The sequence below is a fragment of the Ylistrum balloti genome, unplaced genomic scaffold (assembly GCF_031769215.1).
Source record: "Ylistrum balloti isolate Yb309-2 unplaced genomic scaffold, AGI_CSIRO_Ybal_v1 Utg372376, whole genome shotgun sequence".
NCBI classification, from domain to species: Eukaryota; Metazoa; Mollusca; class Bivalvia; order Pectinida; family Pectinidae; genus Ylistrum; species Ylistrum balloti.
The window spans coordinates 19,882-41,934 of record NW_026783084.1 but is presented as its reverse complement, the minus strand read 5'-3'; the positions used below and the strand labels follow the sequence as shown (position 1 = coordinate 41,934).

At 36.7% G+C, this 22,053-nt stretch overlaps 2 protein-coding genes across 2 annotated transcripts; one reads left to right on the top strand and one right to left on the bottom strand.

Annotated features, from left to right (window-relative positions):
* Positions 1-329: 329 nt before the first annotated feature.
* On the bottom strand, positions 330-7,332 carry LOC132564590 (EF-hand domain-containing protein 1-like). Its single transcript, XM_060229241.1, has 11 exons — positions 7,276-7,332; positions 6,160-6,381; positions 5,640-5,790; positions 5,096-5,232; positions 4,699-4,926; positions 4,064-4,405; positions 3,474-3,614; positions 2,266-2,560; positions 1,904-1,994; positions 1,030-1,222; positions 330-501 (listed from the first exon to the last, which is right to left on the bottom strand). Exons 1-11 carry the CDS (start codon positions 7,321-7,323, stop codon positions 424-426), a joined length of 1,926 nt encoding a protein of 641 aa, XP_060085224.1. The 5' UTR covers positions 7,324-7,332; the 3' UTR covers positions 330-423.
* A 221-nt stretch (positions 7,333-7,553) lies between these two features.
* On the top strand, positions 7,554-21,325 carry LOC132564589 (gamma-1-syntrophin-like). The gene is made up of 14 exons (XM_060229240.1): positions 7,554-7,634; positions 8,126-8,272; positions 8,761-8,919; positions 9,645-9,768; positions 10,185-10,219; positions 10,703-10,815; positions 11,301-11,430; positions 12,145-12,183; positions 12,926-13,042; positions 13,969-14,040; positions 15,579-15,731; positions 17,093-17,185; positions 17,527-17,634; positions 20,490-21,325. Exons 1-14 carry the CDS (start codon positions 7,626-7,628, stop codon positions 20,589-20,591), a joined length of 1,401 nt encoding a protein of 466 aa, XP_060085223.1. The 5' UTR covers positions 7,554-7,625; the 3' UTR covers positions 20,592-21,325.
* Positions 21,326-22,053: the final 728 nt, after the last annotated feature.

The following is a 22,053-nucleotide window of genomic DNA, read 5'->3' as shown; positions in this document are numbered from 1 at the left end:
AAATTTAATACGATCACACTTAGAAATAAGTCAACAGAAATAGATTAAAAAAACGTTGTTATGGAACTTGTTCATAAAACAAATACCATGTAAAACTTTTAACTTGTGTTTAACGGCTCGGTGTGAATATTGCAAGAACAAATGTCTCTTTCACATGAAGATATTTAACATAATTTATATATCTACATTATGTACAAAAAAAATACATAGAATTCAAAAGAAAAATACTGTTTTCAATTGAAATAAATTTTTTCATTTTTTTTTTATTTTCAGGATCCAGTGCTTCAATGAAACCATATTTCCGTCATAAAACTTTCAGGGTACCTGACTGTCTCCTTTCAATTGTTAATTCATTCATTCTCCTCATCAAATTATCACAGTTTCTTAATTGTCTTTTTTTCCGTGTAAGTTATCTCCCCTTTTTCATGAGCTCTCTACAAATCGTCTGAAATCTTCTAATGATATTCTTCCATTTGGATCCTGTGTACACTGAGAAATCAGCTGCAAGATAAAAATAGAATTTTATTCAATTGTGAGAGAAGTACATGATAATAATTTTTTTCAATTGATAAGCAATGCAGGTACAATCATACCTGCTTTATCCTACCCGACCCCATTCCACCCCTTATCCCCACTTCAATCCTGGCTATATCAACCATTTTGAATCAGTTCCAAGCACTATAAAAGGTCCCTTTATAGTTCTGTCTGCATGAAATAACCAGCTACCAATGATACTGATCCCTAAATTGGTCTAAGGATATTGATTTACTGAGCATAAAACTCAACAGTCATCAGACTAAATTCACACCCTAGGACATATTTATAAACAATTTATTAACAGACCCAAGTAGCTTAAACAAGTTAAAGGCTTGTAATTTTCTTGTTTTTTTTTTTTTTTTGGCAACAATTTAGGACAAATGCCAGTTACCTACAAAGGAGCAATATTGCTTGTATTTAGTTGTGTAAATAATTTTGTAAAGGCAACAAGGTAAACATTTACTAAAAAAAAAATTAAAAATTGTTACTTACTGCATTGATGACATCATCATCAACTGGGAGTTGTAAACTACGGCAGAGATTTTTCATGTTGTTGGCATCAATGTAACCTGTCCTGTCCTTATCGTATCGAAGGAACATCTCGTCCACTCGAGTCTTATCTGTGATGGCAATCTTTTTGAGTTGGGCACGAATCTGCTGTACCAGAATCTCTAGGTCACCCGCACTGTGGAGATTAATGAAAGAAAGAAATAAACAGAAATAAAGGTGAGGTTGCAACATGCCTAGATAAAAAAAATCAATCATTATATTCTGTTTATGTGAAGCAATGGATTTACTTATCATGAATCTATCAACAGAGTATACATCAATTGATATGACACAGTCCTTCACAGGAGTGTCATATCAAAGTTTTGGATGAGTTAACTTCAATGTGACATCAGGATAGGCAACAGTTTAAGATTCTATTTATCACATAATGCATATTCTTTAAAATATAAGAGAAATCTCAAATTTCTTGACATATAAAACAAATTTCCAAATGACTGATACATTATTGTGTTGTTGAGATGCTTCATCCTATCAGTATTGGCAATTGGAAATTTTCCCTTACAATATTTCACTCCAAATAAACTATAGATTAAACTATCAGGATCCTGTTCTTAAGTTTGGACAAGCTGACTTTGGGAGTCAAACCCACATCTCCCGTCACACCAGGGTTCAAACATTAAATTGCTCTACATTTCATTATTTAAAATGCAGATGTTTGGTATAAATCCATCATAGTTTTGTTTGGTCTTTGACCCTTCTTCACTGCCCCAGACATTGACTAAGTCCAACTTATTTTTTATTTAACCTCCATTGACCCTCCATTTACTGCCTCAGACATTGACTACATCTAACTTACTTTCGTTTAACCTTCATTGGCCCTCCCTTCACTGCCTCAGACATGGCTTGTGGCTCGGAAAGCTTTTGTTCTAACGAAGCTATTGTTGATTCTGAAAAGAAGCAATGTTGATTATTTTCACAGTCAGGAATGGATGAAAAAATAACATCAGGAAGGACAAAAATTTGAAAAGTCATGTAAAAATATCTGTGGAGGGATATTGACATGTCTTGAACACAAAGTTTTCACTACAATTTTAGAAATTATTAATATACTTTTTCAATTATTGATTAAACCCTTCTCTACTAGTAAGGTTAATCATAAAGTACAAAAACACATTTGTTTTGCTAGCAGGTTTTCAAGATAAACATAAATATAATTACGTGGGAACTGATGCTGATGACTTCTCATGTATTCCAGGACATAAGCATCAGCATTTGTGATGATGAAGCGGTGCTTAAAGATGTCAATCACAGCACCAATGTAGAAGTCCTGAGGACCGAAGAAGCTGGGTTGGTCAGGTGGGCAGTTGGGCTTAGCTACACGTGTTCTCTCTAAGAATTTTCCGCCAATGATTCCAGAATTTCTTACGGCAGGCTCGTAAATTGTCATCATATCATCAGCAAGGCGATAGGAAATGATGAATCGTCTGCCCTTGTCTTCTGGCTTCACAGAATCCTACAGACAAATATGTGTATAGATATTTATATTTGAGCTAACACCTGTCTGTATTTAAATGAATTGGATCATTTTTGGTGAAAACTTGGCAAATTGTATGATCACATTTCCAAGGGAGAGATTCTCTGCATTCAAACCATTCAGGTTAAGGTAAAGTATTTTGAGCTGCTCTTTCAAGTAAACTCACTAGATTTTTTAAATACTGGTATATGAAAAAAGAATAAGGGATTTTCTGATAAAATCAGAGATGAAAGCTATTGCTCTGACAATTCACATTCATAAATCCGATCAATCTGTATTGCCCTCGGGAAGAGATATATCACAAACATAAATGTAAGACAATGTTATCCCTTCATGTCACAGTTGGATGACGTCATAAGCTACTGATATTTAGCGATCAGAAAGAGTAGAAGGAAAACGATCACAAAAGCCCCATGAATGTATAACCCTTTGGATGAGATAATTCTGTCCACATCACATTGAGGTGATAGACTATTATTCCTATGGGATGCAGACTGAAGTGTAGATCCTACTATATGTTGGATGTTGGGAATTCATATATAAAAACAATCAATAAAATACTGACACATCTGCAAAATCTTAATTCACACTCAAATTTAATTAAACTAGGTTAAAATATAAACAAAGAACGATTTACACAGAAACCTCTAAAAAAAACTACAAGGAAAGTAAGATTAAGTGTTCCTGAAGAGTAAGCATTTTCTGCTCCAGCAACAAAATTCATATTAGTCCTAAGTGAGAATAAAACCATTCTAAGTTTTCCTCTAAAACATCTTAATGGTGTATTAGGAAGAAACGTGAACAGCTTCTGTTGTGTTATACTTCTTCTTTGAGAAGGAATGGGAGTCTAACATTATGAATCAGTGTTGTTTCATGTTCTGTGAATACCTACCATGATAGCTTCAAAGCGTAGCACTTTGTGGTCATTTTCTAACATCTTGATGAAGTCCTTTTTGGGCGGCTGTGGGATCAGGGAGAGACAGGATTGTAGGGAGTCTTCCAGGGATCCAAACTGGTTGTAGGGGGGGATTTCCTGGAAAACAGACCAAAACTTACTGTTAGCTGTTAAATGAAAGGATTTTTTGCACAAGTAGATATCACATATTTATTTAGAATGTATTAATTATGCATATATTAAATTCAATCATCAGGGGAGAACAAGGTTTTATTTCAGAGGGATAAAAAGAAATTTGAAAAATCTGGGAATTTCATCAATATTTGACTGATAATTTGACTCTTTTTGTCATCAAGTTAGGAATAGGCAATCTTCTTTAAGTGTTACAAGAATATTTTTTGATATTCATAGTATTTTTTCTCTCAAAATACTCACCAGAGCATGTGAAATATTTTGATACAAATACTGCCTAATTTATATTTCTTGAAATAGACATCAAAGTTTAAAACTGCAATAACTTTATCACAAAGATTGTATATGTATTGTACACTCAAATTATATAAGAATGGACAATGTAAAATAATAACCATTTTGGGAAGAGCTCTCGCCTTGTTCTTCACATCAACTGGCTTGAAATCTGTCATTCCAAAGTGCTGGTAGTAGAATGCCTTTGTGAAGTTATCAAAGTCGTAAACGAGGAACCGGCGCCCATAAATGGTCATAGGTTCACCTAATTTGAAGTCTTTGGGTGTGAAATATTCTTTGATTTCGTGTTCTGACAGCTCCATCACAACACCAGGGAATGATGATTCAATGTTGTATCTGTCTTTAGGAACTTTGTGCCGTCCAATCAAAACTGGGAATGGATCGCGTCCATCATTAGGCGTGTGTACTTCACGAACTTCCAACGTATCATCCACCAAGTAATACTAGAAAACAAAAATACATATAAGGAGTTTAGTGTTGACACTGACTAATTTCCGAAGAAAAAAAATTATAATAAAATCACACAACCTATAAATTCCGAAGTCTTGGTAAAACTGAAACTTAAAAAATCATGGTAATTCAATTTACTAACTCCATGAAGTCATATTTTTTGTGAGGTTCAATTTTTTTGGGTTCTCAAAAAAATCACCTTTTTTATGGACATTTGATTGTGTGGATAAACAAAACTCAATAAATCTACATAGAAAAGAACTAATGATATGAGAAAATAACTCACATGGATAACAAATGGTCTACTCTCGCCAAACATACTATCCTGGTCATCCCAGATACAGTAGAATCGCAGAACTTTACGATCCAGTTCCAGGAACTGTTTGAGCTTGTCAAAGGAGGAGGGAGTGTTGTAGGTTCGGAGGGCAGCTGCTTCCTTCCTCCTCTCGATGTACGGGTCAGTGGGGGCACCCTCACTGTCATTCACCACCATACCTTCACTCTCCAGGTAATTCTGTAGGAATTCATGACAGATGTTACATCATTTGATGTCATCTATTGATATAAGTTGAACTTATTTGAGGAAGAGCAAACGCACTGTTGATTTTTCTTCTCTAGTTACAAAGATATAAAGTGGATCATCAATATTAACATCTTGTACCTCTATTGTCACAATAACTCACCCTTGTGAATGCATCACAGTTGACAATTCTGAAAATTTTTCCATAAAACGTAACATTCATTCCATTGTTGAGATCCCTCCAGTGCCAGTTATTGCCCTGGTCATCCTTGGGAAGTCGTTGCCTCTTGATCAGCTTTCCTGCAATTCCAAAGCGGAGATGTTTAGGCATGAAAAACTATTCATTATTCAAGTTTATGCCAAAACCTAAAACCATAAGTTATGAAAAAATGAAATTCTACTAAATCAATATAATATTTTGTAATTGTTTCATAACATTGTCAAAATAAAGGAATTTGTCAGCAAATGGTGATTTATGGTCAACATAAAGTGCAACATTTATCAAAGTTGTTGAACAAGAGGCTGCACTCACAAAAAACCAACACCCCAAACCCCATCTCTAATTTTGGGCAATAAATTTTTCACTGAGCTTGACAGAGCTTAGGCATTTGCAGTACAGTATCATATACCCATATGTAAGTAGTTTAGAGACAGCTTTACTATGAACTTGTGCTTTGATATTTCCATTTAAAAGCAATCTGTTTTACCTTGTGGCATGCCAGAATTTTCCACATGAGGTTCAACAACAGCAATGCTGTCATCCTCAAGGTAGTAGTATAAATCTACAGGTCGTACTCTGTAGAACTCATCTGGAGATTCATGGACAGTTTGTTTAAAGTAGGCATTGAACCTTAATACCTGTCAAAACAACAAAAGAATATTGACAAATCAACAAAACTGTTAATCAAAGTCAATTTCATTAGAATTGGCAGTGAAATAGATTTGTACAAAAAAACCTAAAACCATCTCTTGCTCCATTGGTGAATCCATCAAGTATGAATCTGAGTTAATTAGAATTATGCCAGGATCTCAAAATGAGAACAGTGTTAAAAATTGAATTAAAATAGAACTCTGTTGAAACCTTAGAAGCTGAAATCATACTAAATAAAAAATTGACGATGTAGTAAGGGTTGATGAAATGATGAATAACTCATATGCTTTGATGTCTGTCAATTATTAAACTGCATTACAATGTTCTTAATGTGAATTGGTATCACAGCATTTTACCTTTTTGTCCCATGCTACATGGCCGGGTACAAAGTCTTCTGGTGGGGCCTGTTTTGCTTGACCATAGGTCAATGTTGGGTTGAAATTTGCCAGCTCATCAAGCTCCTGTTCAGAGAGCTGGTTGTATACAATGGGCACACCACCAATTCCTGTGGTTGGCAGAGACTGTGTAGCATAGCCATTCTTGTAATTGAGGGAATGACTTCTATGGTATTTGGCTTTCTGAAAGAGACAATACAAGAACCATGTGTGAAATTTGTCAACTGTAAATCCTGTTAACAAAATATGAATTTCATTGATTGGTGTTTTTATACAGAAACAGCAGGGACCAGTGACTAGATCCTGTGTATCATCTCTTTTCTGGTAATCTTTGAAATGTTTAAAGCCTACATCATTACTTTGCTGATCTTATTATGGATTATTTCAGTAATTCTGTTTGTAACAAATAGTGACATTTTACAAAGTGTCTTGTAAACAGGCAGTTTTAAGTTCAGATAATCACTAGACATGCAGATTCAACAATCAGCATCATTATCATAACCATGATAGTGCTATGTCATGTTTCCACCCATAAAACAAAAAGATTCAGGTTAACATTACTGTATCCTGAGTAGGTCATTATTAATATCTAACATTGTTTGTTTAATTGTAATGCTCTATTGTGCATTTATCTTAATGTTACTTAATGCTGTTTTCCAACACAGGTTCATATTGAAGTCGAATAAAACATCATTACAGCATACTACATAGATCTTGATGAAGTCAATTTGACATATGTGTAGCACGGTCTTCCTACATAATACTTCAAATGTGTTCAAACAGATGATTCCTCGAAATGTATGTAAAATTACGGATAGCTAAAACACAATCATGGTCAAATACGTTTTGTATAATCATCTCGACTTCAAACCACAAAACAAATAAATAAACACTTTACCTGTGAATTAATTCGACCTATCTAACTTTAAGCAACTTCAACTTAGGCAACATACTCAAAGTCGATATGTTTGTTATGATATTACTCTCAGTCTCGAACTTGAAAAAACAGCATCAGCATTGGACATCGAAATCGCCTGTTGCCATTTAGTTTCGAATACCATTAATTGAGATACTTACTGTTGGATCTACAAAACTGTTTCCTGGGAGGAACGGTAGCCCTTCCATGGCGAATGTTTTTCTCCTAACAACCTAAACTTAGACCCTTCTTCTATCCAACTTGTTATCCCCAACAACACGATACACACCGGACACTGTTGCTGTGTCGTTGCTATGTAAACAAAGTTAACGCGAGATATCACGAGATATAATTCTAAGCGCCACCTTCCGGCTGTTCTGACTAATCATACCTCCGTTAAAAGAGAGTTCTTACCAATGGACGTCAGATTCGGTGACAGATCTCCGCCTCAACTTTTCTATTTAACTTTTTCCGACGCGATGAAAGTGTTAAAAGTGCCAAATTAGCAATAATGGAGGAGGTAACTTATAGTCATTTGTGTGCAGTTGTTTGTAGCACGACTTAATCTTAACTTTATGATTTCTTGTCAAATGTGGATTAGAGTTGATGAAACTGCAGGGTCAGATGTCTTGTTACATCATATGTAAATAGACAATATAAGCTGAATTCGTCGTTCCGGATTCTGAATAACTATACGTCGATTATTTGTATGGAAACTGGAATGTTGTTTGAATAGTGGTAACAACCGAACAAGCTGTTTTCATATGATGATGAAATTATGCTAAATTTATTACAAAAGTTAAAAGGCCAGCCAGTTTTAATTAGGTTTGATTAATCTGTCGTTTGTTATAATATTATATGCTTTGATATATCTATTAAAGGTAAGGGCATGATACGATATGACATATTCATAACATACATTACCATATTGAAAAGAAAATACTTGAAAATACCGAATCTGAGAATTCAGTAACTATTTGATGTATTATTTTTTTTCAATTTTCTTTTAAGGTCAAAAGTGGCATGGTGACTTTGAATGACGGGAAAACACGTCCGCAACCGATAAAATTGCAGTTGTCCAATGATACATTGACATTATTAAAGGAGGAGTTGGTTCCAGTCTACCAGGAAGAAAATGCAAATGAACTTATCAACAAAGTAAAAACAAAATACTCATAGTAGATTTTACTAACAAGTATACCAAAGTTTCAAAATTCAGATTTTCTTTAAAGAAAAATATTCACTTCATTGAAATTTTTATTGGTTTACACATTTCTGCCTTTTCAAAATTAAAGCACAATTCTTCCTGAAGGAAGGACAGTGAAATCCAACTTTCCCCCTTTTTGTAATTGACCAAATTTTCATATTTTTTTTAAAATACATTCAACTGATGTATTTAATAGATTATTTTTTATTCAACAAAATATAGTCCTATTTATTGATAACACAGGTGAATCCAATTAATCACCTTTCATTTCATAGTCAATTAATTCTTTTGACATATGCAGTATAAAAAAATATGTACAAATCAGGCTAGCTTGTCTCACTAATGATGTATCTTATCTTTCTATTGAACATTTTTACTTAATACAATCAATCACCAATTATGATATGATACCCAATTTCAAATAATTGTTTATTTTAAGGTAAGGGAGGTTGTAATCCAGAAGCATGAGAAGACAGGCTTGGGAATTAGTTTAAAGGGTGGTGCTGAGAACCGGCTTCCTGTGCTAGTGTCCAAGTTAGTGCCAGGACAGGCTGCAGCCCTTACTGGTGGTCTGTATGTAGGGGATGCCATTTTAAAGGTACCAAGCTATGGTTTTATCAGGAGTGTCAACAGATTTTTAAATGCCATTTAATAAGATTTAGGTTTTCATTTTTAAGGGAAGTCCAGCAGGTAAAGGATATGCTCAGGTACTAAATAACTGGAGTGCTGATTCTTGATCCCAAAGACAATTACAGAACTATAATTATAAAATAAAGAAGGATTTGTATCAGTTTACCCTTTAAAATTTATATAAGAAGTTGAATTTCAATATTCATCACATATAACTTATCTCTGTTGTCGCTCATTTATCAAATTTCTGATTGAAGAAAGTTAGATGGCTACAATTAAAATAGAGGGTAATTATAAAGTCTACTGGAAACATATCGGTGATTTTTGGGACACAGATATTTCATTCCTGGACTTGTGCTTTCCCTCGCTCAAATTTTGAGAACCAACTATATCTGTTGCTATTGGGACTCGTCAGTATTTTCTAATCCGTATTCTGGACTGATCTTAAAAAAAATGCTTTAAGAAATACTGCATAAGAACATTTTTTGAAGCAGGATATTTGACATAATCTGCATATAGTACTTTAAACAACCTCAAGCAAGTTTTTTTCCAATACATGGTTATATAAAATTATCATTCTCAATAAATACAACAATTTTTCCTGAAACATGAGATACATGTATATGTAAAAGATATCAATCCAAATTTGATATTCTAATAAAAGGAAAATGTAGAACTTGTTATATTTTTAAGGTAAATGGAGAACCATGTGACAGGGCCACCCATGATGAGGTCATCAGTTTATTAAAATCAGCTGGGTCAGAGGTGACTCTGGTTGTGAAACACTTCAAACCTGCTGCCATTTTTCTCAACAAAGGTAGGTCAATACCATATCAGATGTAATATTCTTCATGCCTTTTTGTGTATGTGTGCTATTTTTCGCAAAAAAAGAGACTTATTTCATTTTCAGAGTGAACAGCAAATTTAGGATTTTTTTTCATAAATAACAAATATCCGATTAGAAATTATGTCTATTATCAACCAAAATTTTTCTGTCAAATAGTTCCCTTTGCCCTATTCACTATTTTCACTATTATGTACATGACCCAAACAGAACTTCAGCATACTACAGGGGTATACTGCAAGGAAAGTCCATTTCACTATTGTGTACATGACCCAAACAGAACTCCAGCATACTACAGGGGTATACTGCAAGTAAAGTCCATTTCACTATTAGGTATGCCAATTAAATTATTAACTTATCAGTACATAATATAAATGTTTTTTTTTCAGATCAGCAGACTGGCAATAACAACAATTCTCCAATGGTAAGTACGTGAAATATGATACACTAATAAGACTAAATTCAACGAGACTTCCTGCTCAATGAATTACGACAAATTCATGTTCACTTTCAGACCAGCATGTCATAACTTTAGAATTACAGCAGTTTCTTGAAGTATACTTTGTACTTTGATGTAAGACAAAATCAGGATCAGCATACCCACTGTAAATATATTAACAGTAGGCACTAGATTATTGTTGGTAGATTTTTATAAAGTGTCAGATATATCAAAATTTTAATATCGTAATATATACATGTATAGAAAAGTAGCTGATTCTTACATCCTGATCCTATCAATTGTTTTTTGCGATTTTATGGTTTACTTTTGTATTGAGAACACTGTGTACAATGTAAGTTTATTATTTCAAGTTTTTGATCCCATTGAGTATTAAGGTAAAGAGAAAGCAAGGGGAGATAATCCTAATAAAAATACAATGAGTCATGTGGTTTAGTTGAATTTGTACAGGAAGAAGACTCGTCCCAGTTTCCACGTCTGGAGCGTCAGTGGTCTGTTTATGTCTCTATACCACTGCTGTTTGCCTATCTCACTCGCTACTGTCCTGGTACTGACAAACTCAGGTAAGTCTTAACATTATCTCTCTAATCACAGAGTTTTTTTTTTATTACATTTTATCACAAAATGTTGATATTTTGCCATTGCTGTTTCAGGTTGGAAAAAATTAAGATATAAGCCAAATATTTTTCTGAAGCAATTTTTTCTCTGAAAGATCATTGACTTTATTTCCATATTTCTGATAATATTCGGAGGTTATCTTTTATGTTAAAAATAATCTGTTTCAAAGCATTCATGAGGTTCCATTGTATTCTCTTTAAGCCAATAAGTGTTAATCAGCCCATCCACATCTAGTGCAGTTACAGCCTGTTTTGTCATTATCCTGTGATTAGCCTGCCCTCTCTTCAGCTCTTGTCTACTTTGTGTCGGAGAGTATGGTTGGCTCCCTGTACATATTACAGGATAAATAAAATATAGTTTGACTTTCTTGGAAGGGTTTGGTCTAAATGATGTTTGATTTGTATCTATCATAATTGGAATTTCTTCTCAGGGCGAATGCATTTGAGGTTGTCAGCGTTGACGGGGCCTCGACTGGCGTGATCCATTGTGACGATAGCCACTCATTGGCTGATTGGATCAGAGCTATCACCAATAACATCTCATCTCTCTTAGCTCAGATGGTATGTTTTACTTAAAATACCCAATTCTCCGCTTGTTATAGGAATTGGAAATAGTAAGAAAGCTGTACACATTCAATCATCTTGTCTCTGGAAGAAATTTTTTTGACACTATAGTCACATCATGTTTCTGCTCAGGAGTGACATTTTGTCCAAAGCCTGTTTAGGTGTTATAGAAATTTTTCATTTGAAAAAGAAATTGAAGAAAAAGCAGAGATGTTTTCTATCAAGAATATCCAAGACCATTTATGAATCTTTGAAAATTTGAAGTGTTGGATCCCATAAGTTTGTGAATAAGATATCAGACTTTCAAAGGTACAAAAGGGTTCCCAAATATGGCCTGCTTCTGCAACTAAAATACCCAGAATCCAAAAGTGATAGAACCTACCGGTATATTTAAGTTGATATGAAGTGAACCAGGCTTGCTAATTATGCTAACATTGCTGACATGGTCTACTTACAAATTTTAAGCGTTTTTTTCACTTTGGAAAATTTCATCAAACCCCATGGCCTTCATTAATATAGGATTCTATCTTTTATTTTATTATTATTGTATTTTTTTCAGTTTGAAAAATTTTTTTTTTTGCATTTCACTGTAATTACCTCATATGGTTTCTTTACCATTTCCATCAATATTAAATCCCTAAATGTTTGCAAACTTATTGTCTGTCTTTCTCATGATCATAAGTTCCAGTGTTTTTTATTTTGATTTTGTAGATAAAGATGAGCAACAGGCTGCTGATACCAGAAGAACAGGTACAAGCCATGACATACAAAAAACATTGTTGATGTTGTAATTTGATGACAAAGGCAGAGATGTTTCTTTTCTTTTATTAAATCTGTGTTTTAAGTTGACATATTCAAGTAGGCACATTCTGAAATAATCTATGGGGTGACAATGAAATAAGTTTACAAAATTGAAATCAACCAGGTACTGAAAATATTTCGCTTCCAATAAAAGTCTTAATCATTGATAAGAAAGCTTGTAACATAATAACACTGCACCCAGTTTTGAATGTCCTTTACCCAAAATAGTAACATCTGAGCCGAAACATATTTGATTTCACATGTATGTGATCATTATCTTCGAGCAAGAATGATATTCATCGCAATCAAAATATCTCATGAGAAACTTTTGGTCTCAGTTCAGCTCCTGTAGGTGACAGTGTTTCATAAAAGAATACATTTTCCTCATTATTTAGTAGTAATTGCCATGAAAACAAGACATATCTCTCATCATAACAACGTTCAACTTATAATATCATGAAGGACTTTGAAAATTGGTAAAAACCATCCAAACTACATTAAATTGTCCCTTTCTTCTTTGGATGGTCTACAACCCATCACTACATAAATATCTTGTTTGAAAGTTGTGGCCTCATTCCATCTTGTTCTCAGGATCAAAATTATTGAAAGCTTAGTCGGGAGTTTGAGTTCTATTGCTATCCTTGTCTTTTTTTATGTCGATATTGTACACAATTTTTCCTTGTTTCTCTAGATCTTGTACATGAGTTGGACCCAGGAGCGAGTGTCACCAGCAAGACATTGGCAGGCATGGAAACCAAAGTTCCTATCTTTGAAAGGAGCAGATGTCTGTCTGTTTGATATGCCACCTGTAAGTGAATTTTACTCGCTGTAGTCTTGTGTTATTATGCTGACTGAAGGAAGAACATATAGTCACTGCTTTTTCTGTCCATCCTTCCGTCTGTCCAATCATCTGACCATTTGTCAGTCTGTTTGTCCATCATAATTTTGTCCAGTGCATAACACAAAAACTATAAGAGGAATTGTTATAAAACTTCATATGTATATAGATCTCAACAAGGACAAGTACAATGCACAAGAACCATCACTCTGTTTTGCATAATTTAGGAGTTATTCCCCTTCATTACTTTTCTGCTTTAATTTTATCTAGGGCATTACACTAAAACTATATCAACATTGAAACTTGCTAGGTAGATAGATCTCAATGAGAAGGAAGACAGTGCACAAGATTCATAACTGTCTTATTGCCCTTTGGTTTTTTCCCTTCTTAAATATTGTCCCATAAGGAGGAGCATCGCTCATCTCTGACAACCCTTGTTCTAACATGTTTTATTCACATGCAAGTTCAATGAAATAATTCCAACATGTCACCAATAGGCTTAATAGATTAGAGTTTGGAGTAAAGGGGTGCCTATAGCTCAGTCAATAGAGCATTGAACAACATCATGTGAAGATCTTGAATGGTTGATTCAAACTACCCACTAGTGGCAGTGTTCCTCAGGAAGCTGAAAACTTTCCTGTTTTGGTTGCAACAATGTGTTCTTTGGCCGAAAAGTTTACCCGAATTGCTCAAGATGGCATGCAATGGGCCTCCATTATGTTGTTCAGCAAGGTAGTCACCAGCTTTTAAATGAAGAATTTACTTTGAAATTACCCTGACTGGTTACAAGGTGATAAACCTCACAAACACTGCATTAGGAGGGAGCTATGCTATTAATTGTAGTTTTAAGAAATATCACAATATACTATGACCTCTTACATGTGCTTTTGTTTTAGATGCAGACACGCGACTGGGTACGATGTGATACCGTATTTAAACTCTATGAGTGTATGTTTAAAGTATTAAAGGTAAGTTTTCAAATTTACATAACATTTGTCACTGCTTTGTCCGTCTTTTATAATTTTGCAAGGGGCAAACCACAAAATTTAGAAGAGGTATCAACATTAAACTTCAATGGTAGATAGATCTCAAACAAAGAGAAATGCAGTGTACAAGAACCATAACTTTCTTTTGATATAGGAGATATTGCCCTTTGTTATTTTTCATACTTTGTCCCGTTCGGGAGCATAACTTGTCTCCGACAACCTTTGTTCATATTGGAGTAAAATTAGAAATACTGTATTTTCTGGATTACATGCAGTGGCTTTTTCATTGGCTGTCAGGTGTGCAGCTTATATTCCAGTGTGGTTTATATGTGGATGAAAAAAATTCTACAGAATGCAAAAAAGAAAAATGAAGCATATCAGTACACCAGTATGAGCAATTACCAAGTTTGTGTCTGAAACAGATCGTCTAGAACTGTCATTTACAATTTTATACATGATGATTCAGATTGAATTACACTCTCTCGGATTTAATTAATCATACCTTTTAATATGAATCACAATAATATCTTCTGAACTTTCGTGGTCGCTTCAGAAGCCATAGCGGAAGTTTACGATAGCATGTTGCATACTGGGATCGATAGGTCATCCGGCCAAATTCTAACACAACCGCCATGCTTGTTTACAATAAGAATGGCTTTGTGTAACTTATAGGAAATATCATGGGACTATAAGAATTTGGTCAGCATGCAAGGGCCTTTGCCAATATTTAACAGTACAGACACCAACAGTGATATTAAGTAAACCATATGTAATATCGGGCCCTATATCTGTGCATAGACAATTTTTGAAGGCTCTCAACCCAGACGAGTTCTATAATTGCTCTTTTATGGTTTTGAAACACATCAATAAAATAAAGGATTATCTGTGTATAAATCATTTGCCAACATACATTCAAAATTTCACAGACAATCTTGATAAATTGCCTTCAGTCAACAAAACGGTTACAACATTGTAAGAAATGATGCAACTTATATTCCAGTGCGCCAAAATATGTGGATTTAATTGAAAAAATATTACACTTGTAGAATATCATATGCAGTAAATTAAATGTTTGACATACGATATGGATGTTTGTATGTGTTAGAGAGTGGTAACATGGATATGGATAAAAACTAACACCACACATATGTGGCTTTGTGATACTGTGATCATATATATATATATATATATATATATGTAAGTATTCAATGAAATGATGCAGGCTTTGATATTTTTCTCGAAGATGTGTCATTTACATTGACTATAAATGCTCCATATAACATACGGTATATGTAAGTATCTAATGACATATAGTGTTCCTTAAAGTACAACATACATGCCTTTAACATTTAACATGATCAACACTCCAATTTCATCAAACCCAGAGAAAGCATTGTCCACATGTAGATTCGAATCTTACTTTTTGAATACCTTTGTGCTAATATACATCACATTTGTCAGTCGTGTTATGAAACCCAGTCATATTTTCATGCATTAATATGTTCTTGTCTACATGTTAGGACCCTGAGTTGCTGGACGATCGACAACACTCCTGTACTATACAGACCGGCACAGGTGAGAAGTTTTACCTGAGTACTGATAGTCGCAGTGACTTGTTACACTTGGAGAAGGCTTGGTACAGGTGTAATCACAACAGTATTGTCAAACTCAAGGTACGTATCTCAAACCAATCACTGACTGACATTGTCTTACCTACCACCCACATATCACTCACTCTCATTGTCTTACCTACCACCCACATATCACACACTCTCATTGTCTTACCTACCACCCACATAACACTGACTGACATTGTCTTAACTACCACCCACATAACACTGACTCTCATTGTCTTACCTACTACCCACATATCACTGACTGACATTGTCTTACCTACCACCCACATATCACTGACTCTCATTTTCTTACCTACCACCCACATATCACTCACTCTCATTGTCTTCCTACCACCCACATATCACTGACTGACATTGTCTTACATACCACCCACATATCACACACTCTCATTGTCTTACCTACCACCCACATATCACACACTCTCATTGTCTTACCTACCACCCACATAACACTGACTCTCATTGTCTTAACTACCGCCCACATATCACTGACTCTCATTGTCTTACCTACCACCAACATACCACTGACTCTCATTGTCTTACCTACCACCCACATATCACTGCCTCTCATTGTCTTACCTACTACCCACATAACACACACTCTCATTGTCTTACCTACTACCCACATATCACACACTCTCATTGTCTTACCTACCACCCACATATCACTGACTCTCATCGTCTTACCTACCACCAACATATCACTGACTCTCATTGTCTTACCTACCACCAACATACCACTGACTCTCATTGTCTTACCTACCACCAACATACCACTAACTCTCATTGTCTTACCTACCACCAACATACCACTGACTCTCATTGTCTTACCTACCACCCACATATCACTGACTCTCATTGTCTTACCTACCACCAACATACCACTGACTCTCATTGTCTTACCTACCACCCACATACCACTAACTCTCATTGTCTTACCTACCACCCACATAACACACACTCTCATTGTCTTACCTACTACCCACATATCACACACTCTCATTGTCTTACCTACCACCCACATATCACTGACTCTCATCGTCTTACCTACCACCAACATACCACTGACTCTCATTGTCTTACCTACCACCAACATATCACTGACTCTCATTGTCTTACCTACCACCAACATATCACTGACTCTCATTGTCTTACCTACCACCAACATACCACTGACTCTCATTGTCTTACCTATCACCAACATACCACTGACTCTCATTGTCTTACCTACTACCCGTATAACGGTCTCAGTTCCCTGACTTTGAACACGACAAATTTGTTTGCTGCCGCCATAAGAATAAATGTGATTGGAAAGTTTTGCTCAGTAGCTGTTTATGGATTAGCTATTCCCTAAATTTATATGTAAATATGTGATTCAATGATATTTGTGTTTTCAGAGTCGAACTTTTGGGTGTACATGGCGTGGTCGCTTGTCAGGGTTGACTCTTGACCTTGAAGCAGGATTCTCTTTATATGACAGTGAAACCAAGGTAATTACACCTAGTTATCCTAAGTGATGGGGATGGGCTTATTAAAGGACAAAGATATTTTGTACCACAAATTTAGTTGATGTCAGTGGGTTTATTACATGCATGTTGTTGGACTAATATATTCATTTTATTTTTAGAGTAGAAATTGAAACTTTTTATCCTAAAATTCTGGTTGCTTCAAGGGAGAAATACTAATTGAATTTCCATCTGTGTATCAATTTTCAAGAATTTACATTAATGTAAATGTGAAATTTTATATTTCTTCCTAAATCATTCTACTGATTGGTATGTATATTTTTTTGTTCGACATTGATACATTTTTCAAATTTTTTGTCTTTTAGAGCTACAAGTGGGTCTACAAATTTTCAAGATTAAAGGGATCATCCGATGATGGAAAGTCCAAACTCAAGTTACATTTTAGTACTGAGAACTCTGGTGTTGAAGTCAGAGTAAGTCTGACACAGACTAGCATCAAACATACACAAGTTTTAAAATCTATATAGTACTGAACTAGAGTGACAGCTTAGTGACTGAGGGAAAAGGTTTAATTGACGTGAAACAATAAGATAGATGATTGTGAAAATTGGTTTGCAATAAGTTTGTCACAATGCTGTGTTTTAGGCCTGGTTTTGAACTCATGTAACACACATCGGCCCTGAATGATTGTATAAAGTCTGGGAACTATTGCTTATATAGTTAGAAATCATTCTTGATGTTTGAAATATAGCTGTGATCATACAGACTTTCTATGATTGATTAAAAACTAAACACTACATGTGAAAGAGTCAAGTGTGAAACATAATCTGCTTATTTTGAAATGTTTTGTCTTGAATAAGGACTTGAGATTGAGCAGTGTGCTTAGATCTTTGAAGTTTGAATACAGGTTTATCTACACAGGTACCTAGAGACATAGACACAGTTTTATTATTCTGGGGACCTAGACACAGTTGTCTCTTCTACACAGGGCTTTAGGGACCTAAACACAGTTGTCTCTACCACACAGGGCTCTGGGGACCTAAACACAGTTGTCTCTACCACACAGGGCCCTGGGGACCTAAACACAGTTGTCTCTACCACACAGGGCCCTGGGGACCTAAACACAGTTGTCTCTACCTCACAGGGCCCTGGGGACCTAAACACAGTTGCCTCTTCTACACAGGGCCCTGGTGTCTCTTCTACACAGGGCCCTTGGGACCTAACCACAGTTGTCTCTTCTACACAGGGCCCTGGGGACCTAAACACAGTTGTCTCTTTTACATAGGGCCTTGGGAACCTAAACACAGTTGTCTCTACCACACAGGGCCCTGGGGACCTAAACACAGTTTTCTCTTTTACATAGGGCCTTGGGAACCTAAACACAGTTGTCTCTACCACACAGGGCCCTGGGAACCTAAACACAGTTTTCTCTTCTACGCAGGGCCCTGGGGACCTAAACACGTTTGTTTCTTCTACACAGGGCCCTTGGGACCTAAACACAGTTGTCTATTTTACACAGGGTCTTGGTGAACTAGACACATTTGTATGCTCTACTCAAGGCACCAGGGACCAAGACACAGTTTTCTCTTGTACACAGGGCCTTGGTGAAGTAGACACAGTTGTTTCCCCTACACAAGGTGCCAGAGACCTAGACACAGTTGTCTCCTCTTCACACGGCCTTGGTGACCTAGACACAGTTGTCTCCTCTTCACACGGCCTTGGTGACCTAGACACAGTTGTCTCCTCTTCACAGGGCCTTGGTGACCTAGACACAGTTGTCTCCTCTTCACAGGGCCTTGGTGACCTAGACACAGTTGTCTCCTCTTCACAGGGCCTTGGTGACCTAGACACAGTTGTCTCCTCTTCACACAGCCTTGGTGACCTAGACACAGTTGTCTCCTCTTCACACAGCCTTGGTGACCTAGACACAGTTGTCTCCTCTTCACACGGCCTTTGTGACCTGGACACAGTTGTCTCCTCTTCACAGGGCCTTGGTGACCTAGACACAGTTGTCTCCTCTTCATACAGCCTTGGTGACCTAGACACAGTTGTCTCCTCTTCACAGGGCCTTGGTGACCTAGACACAGTTGTCTCCTCTTCACAGGGCCTTGGTGACCTAGACACAGTTGTCTCCTCTTCACACAGCCTTGGTGACCTAGACACAGTTGTCTCCTCTTCACACGGCCTTTGTGACCTGGACACAGTTGTCTCCTCTTCACAGGGCCTTGGTGACCTAGACACAGTTGTCTCCTCTTCATACAGCCTTGGTGACCTAGACACAGTTGTCTCCTCTTCACAGGGCCTTGGTGACCTAGACACAGTTGTCTCCTCTTCACACAGCCTTGGTGACCTAGACACAGTTGTCTCCTCTTCACACAGCCTTGGTGACCTAGACACAGTTGTCTCCTCTTCATACAGCCTTGGTGACCTAGACACAGTTGTCTCCTCTTCACAGGGCCTTGGTGACCTAGACACAGTTGTCTCCTCTTCACACAGCCTTGGTGACCTAGACACAGTTGTCTCCTCTTCATACAGCCTTGGTGACCTAGACACAGTTGTCTCCTCTTCACAGGGCCTTGGTGACCTAGACACAGTTGTCTCCTCTTCACAGGGCCTTGGTGACCTAGACACAGTTGTCTCCTCTTCACACAGCCTTGGTGACCTAGACACAGTTGTCTCCTCTTCACACGGCCTTTGTGACCTGGACACAGTTGTCTCCTCTTCACAGGGCCTTGGTGACCTAGACACAGTTGTCTCCTCTTCATACAGCCTTGGTGACCTAGACACAGTTGTCTCCTCTTCACAGGGCCTTGGTGACCTAGACACAGTTGTCTCCTCTTCACACAGCCTTGATGACCTAGACACAGTTGTCTCCTCTTCACACAGCCTTGGTGACCTAGACACAGTTGTCTCCTCTTCATACAGCCTTGGTGACCTAGACACAGTTGTCTCCTCTTCACAGGGCCTTGGTGACCTAGACACAGTTGTCTCCTCTTCACACAGCCTTGGTGACCTAGACACAGTTGTCTCCTCTTCACATGGCCTTGGTGACCTAGACACAGTTGTCACCTCTTCACACGGCCTTGGTGACCTATACAGATTTTTATACAATTGAAGACATGTCACATCAAACCAATGGCCCTGTATACTGTAATGTCGTTTACAGGCATAAGATCAGGAAATGTGATTGTATTTTAAGGAGGTGAAGCTTACAACGAAATCAGAATTATGAATTACAACTTATTAGCCTCAGATAATTTATTAGATATATTGCTGTAGTCACCATTGTGTAATGGAAAATATTCTCTGTTATTGTCTCCCTTTACAGGAAGTGGAGTGTACAAATCTACAGACTCTGCTGTTTTGTATACATGCGTTCTTGTCGGCCAAACTTGCCTCAGTAGACCCAGCCTTCCTCACCAACTACTGACCACTGAAGCCACACACCTGTAATGACCAGTTGATTAACCGATCAAATCTCAAAGTAATGACAGACTACAGGAACCACACAAGATAGACTGATCGATGGAATCTCCAAGGATTGACCGTCCAGTGGTCGTCAATACCTATGCCTGATGGGTTCACGTCTACTTATAGACAACTGATGTGTGCAGCACAACATGTTGATGTCCTGTCCAGGCATGTTTAGTAATCTGTGCAATATCATAACTTCATTGTTAAAACATGATGTTCTTGTTAAGATACCTTCTGACTATAACTTTTATGTAAGGACAGTTTCATCTCCTGATGTTTATGAAAGGACAATATTGTAAAACCATGTTCATGAAAAGACTATTTTATCGTACTGTATTTATTGAAAGATGATTTCTTACTGCAATGTTTGTAAGGACAATGTTATGTGTATCTAAAGACTAGTTCACTATAGGATGTTTCTGTGAGGACTAGTTCACTCTTTGATGTTTCTGTGAGGACTAGTTTACCCTATGATGTTTCTGTAAGGACAAGTTCACCCTGTGATGTTTCTGTGAGGACTAGTTCACCCTATAATGTTTCTGTAAGGACTAGTTCACCCTATGATATTTCTGTAATGACTAGTTCACTCTATGATGTTTCTATAAGGACTAGTTCACCCTATGATGTTTCTGTAAGGACAAGTTCACCGTATGACGTCTGTCAGGACTAGTTCACCCTATGATGTTTATATAAGACTAGTTCACCCTATGATGTTTCTGTAACGACTAGTTCACCCTATGATGTTTCTGTGAGGACTAGTTCACCCTATAATGTTTCTGTGAGGTCTAGTTCACCTTGTGATGTTTCTGTAAGGAAGGACTAGTTCACCCTATGATGTTTATATAAGACTAGATCACCCTATAATGTTTCTGTGAGGTCTAGTTCACCTTGTGATGTTTCTGTAAGGACTAGTTCACCCTATGATGTTTCTGTAAGGACTAGTTCACCCTATGATGTTTCTGTAAGGACTAGTTCACCCTATGATGTTTCTGTGAGGACTAGTTCACCCTATAATGTTTCTGTGAGGTCTAGTTCACCTTGTGATGTTTCTGTAAGGACTAGTTCACCCTATAATGTTTCTGTAAGGACTAGTTCACCTGTGATCTTCCTGTCAAGATGATTTCTGCACAGGGGAAGGAAATGTACCTTTATTGTCAACAAGAATTCCCAAAATTGTATTTTACTTTGAAGTCATAGAGACCTCTATGATCTACAAGGTTGACTGGAACTGACAGAACATTGACCTATGTCAAACAAAGGGAAGCAACTTTTAAAGACATAAACCAAGGTCTGTATCATTTGTTTAACTTATTAGACAAAGGTTGTTTGGTTTGTTTGCGGAAACAAGAATGCACTCCGCTTCTTGACAAGCCTTGATAGAGACCTCTAAAGCCCAAATCTGTCACAATTTTATGCTT

Excerpts from the sequence above, each read along its gene's own strand:
- LOC132564590 (XM_060229241.1), bottom strand. The coding sequence starts at position 7,323 with ATGGAAGGGCTACCGTTCCTCCCAGGAAACAGTTTTGTAGATCCAACA. Across the intron at positions 1,995-2,265 it reads TCATCAGCATCAGTTCCCAC|AATCAACAATAGCTTCGTTA; the intron begins GTAATTATATTT and ends GCTTCTTTTCAG. Across the intron at positions 502-1,029 it reads ATGATGATGTCATCAATGCA|CTGATTTCTCAGTGTACACA; the intron begins GTAAGTAACAAT and ends TTTATCTTGCAG.
- LOC132564589 (XM_060229240.1), top strand. Across the intron at positions 10,220-10,702 it reads ATAACAACAATTCTCCAATG|GAAGAAGACTCGTCCCAGTT; the intron begins GTAAGTACGTGA and ends GAATTTGTACAG. Across the intron at positions 15,732-17,092 it reads ACAGTATTGTCAAACTCAAG|AGTCGAACTTTTGGGTGTAC; the intron begins GTACGTATCTCA and ends TTGTGTTTTCAG.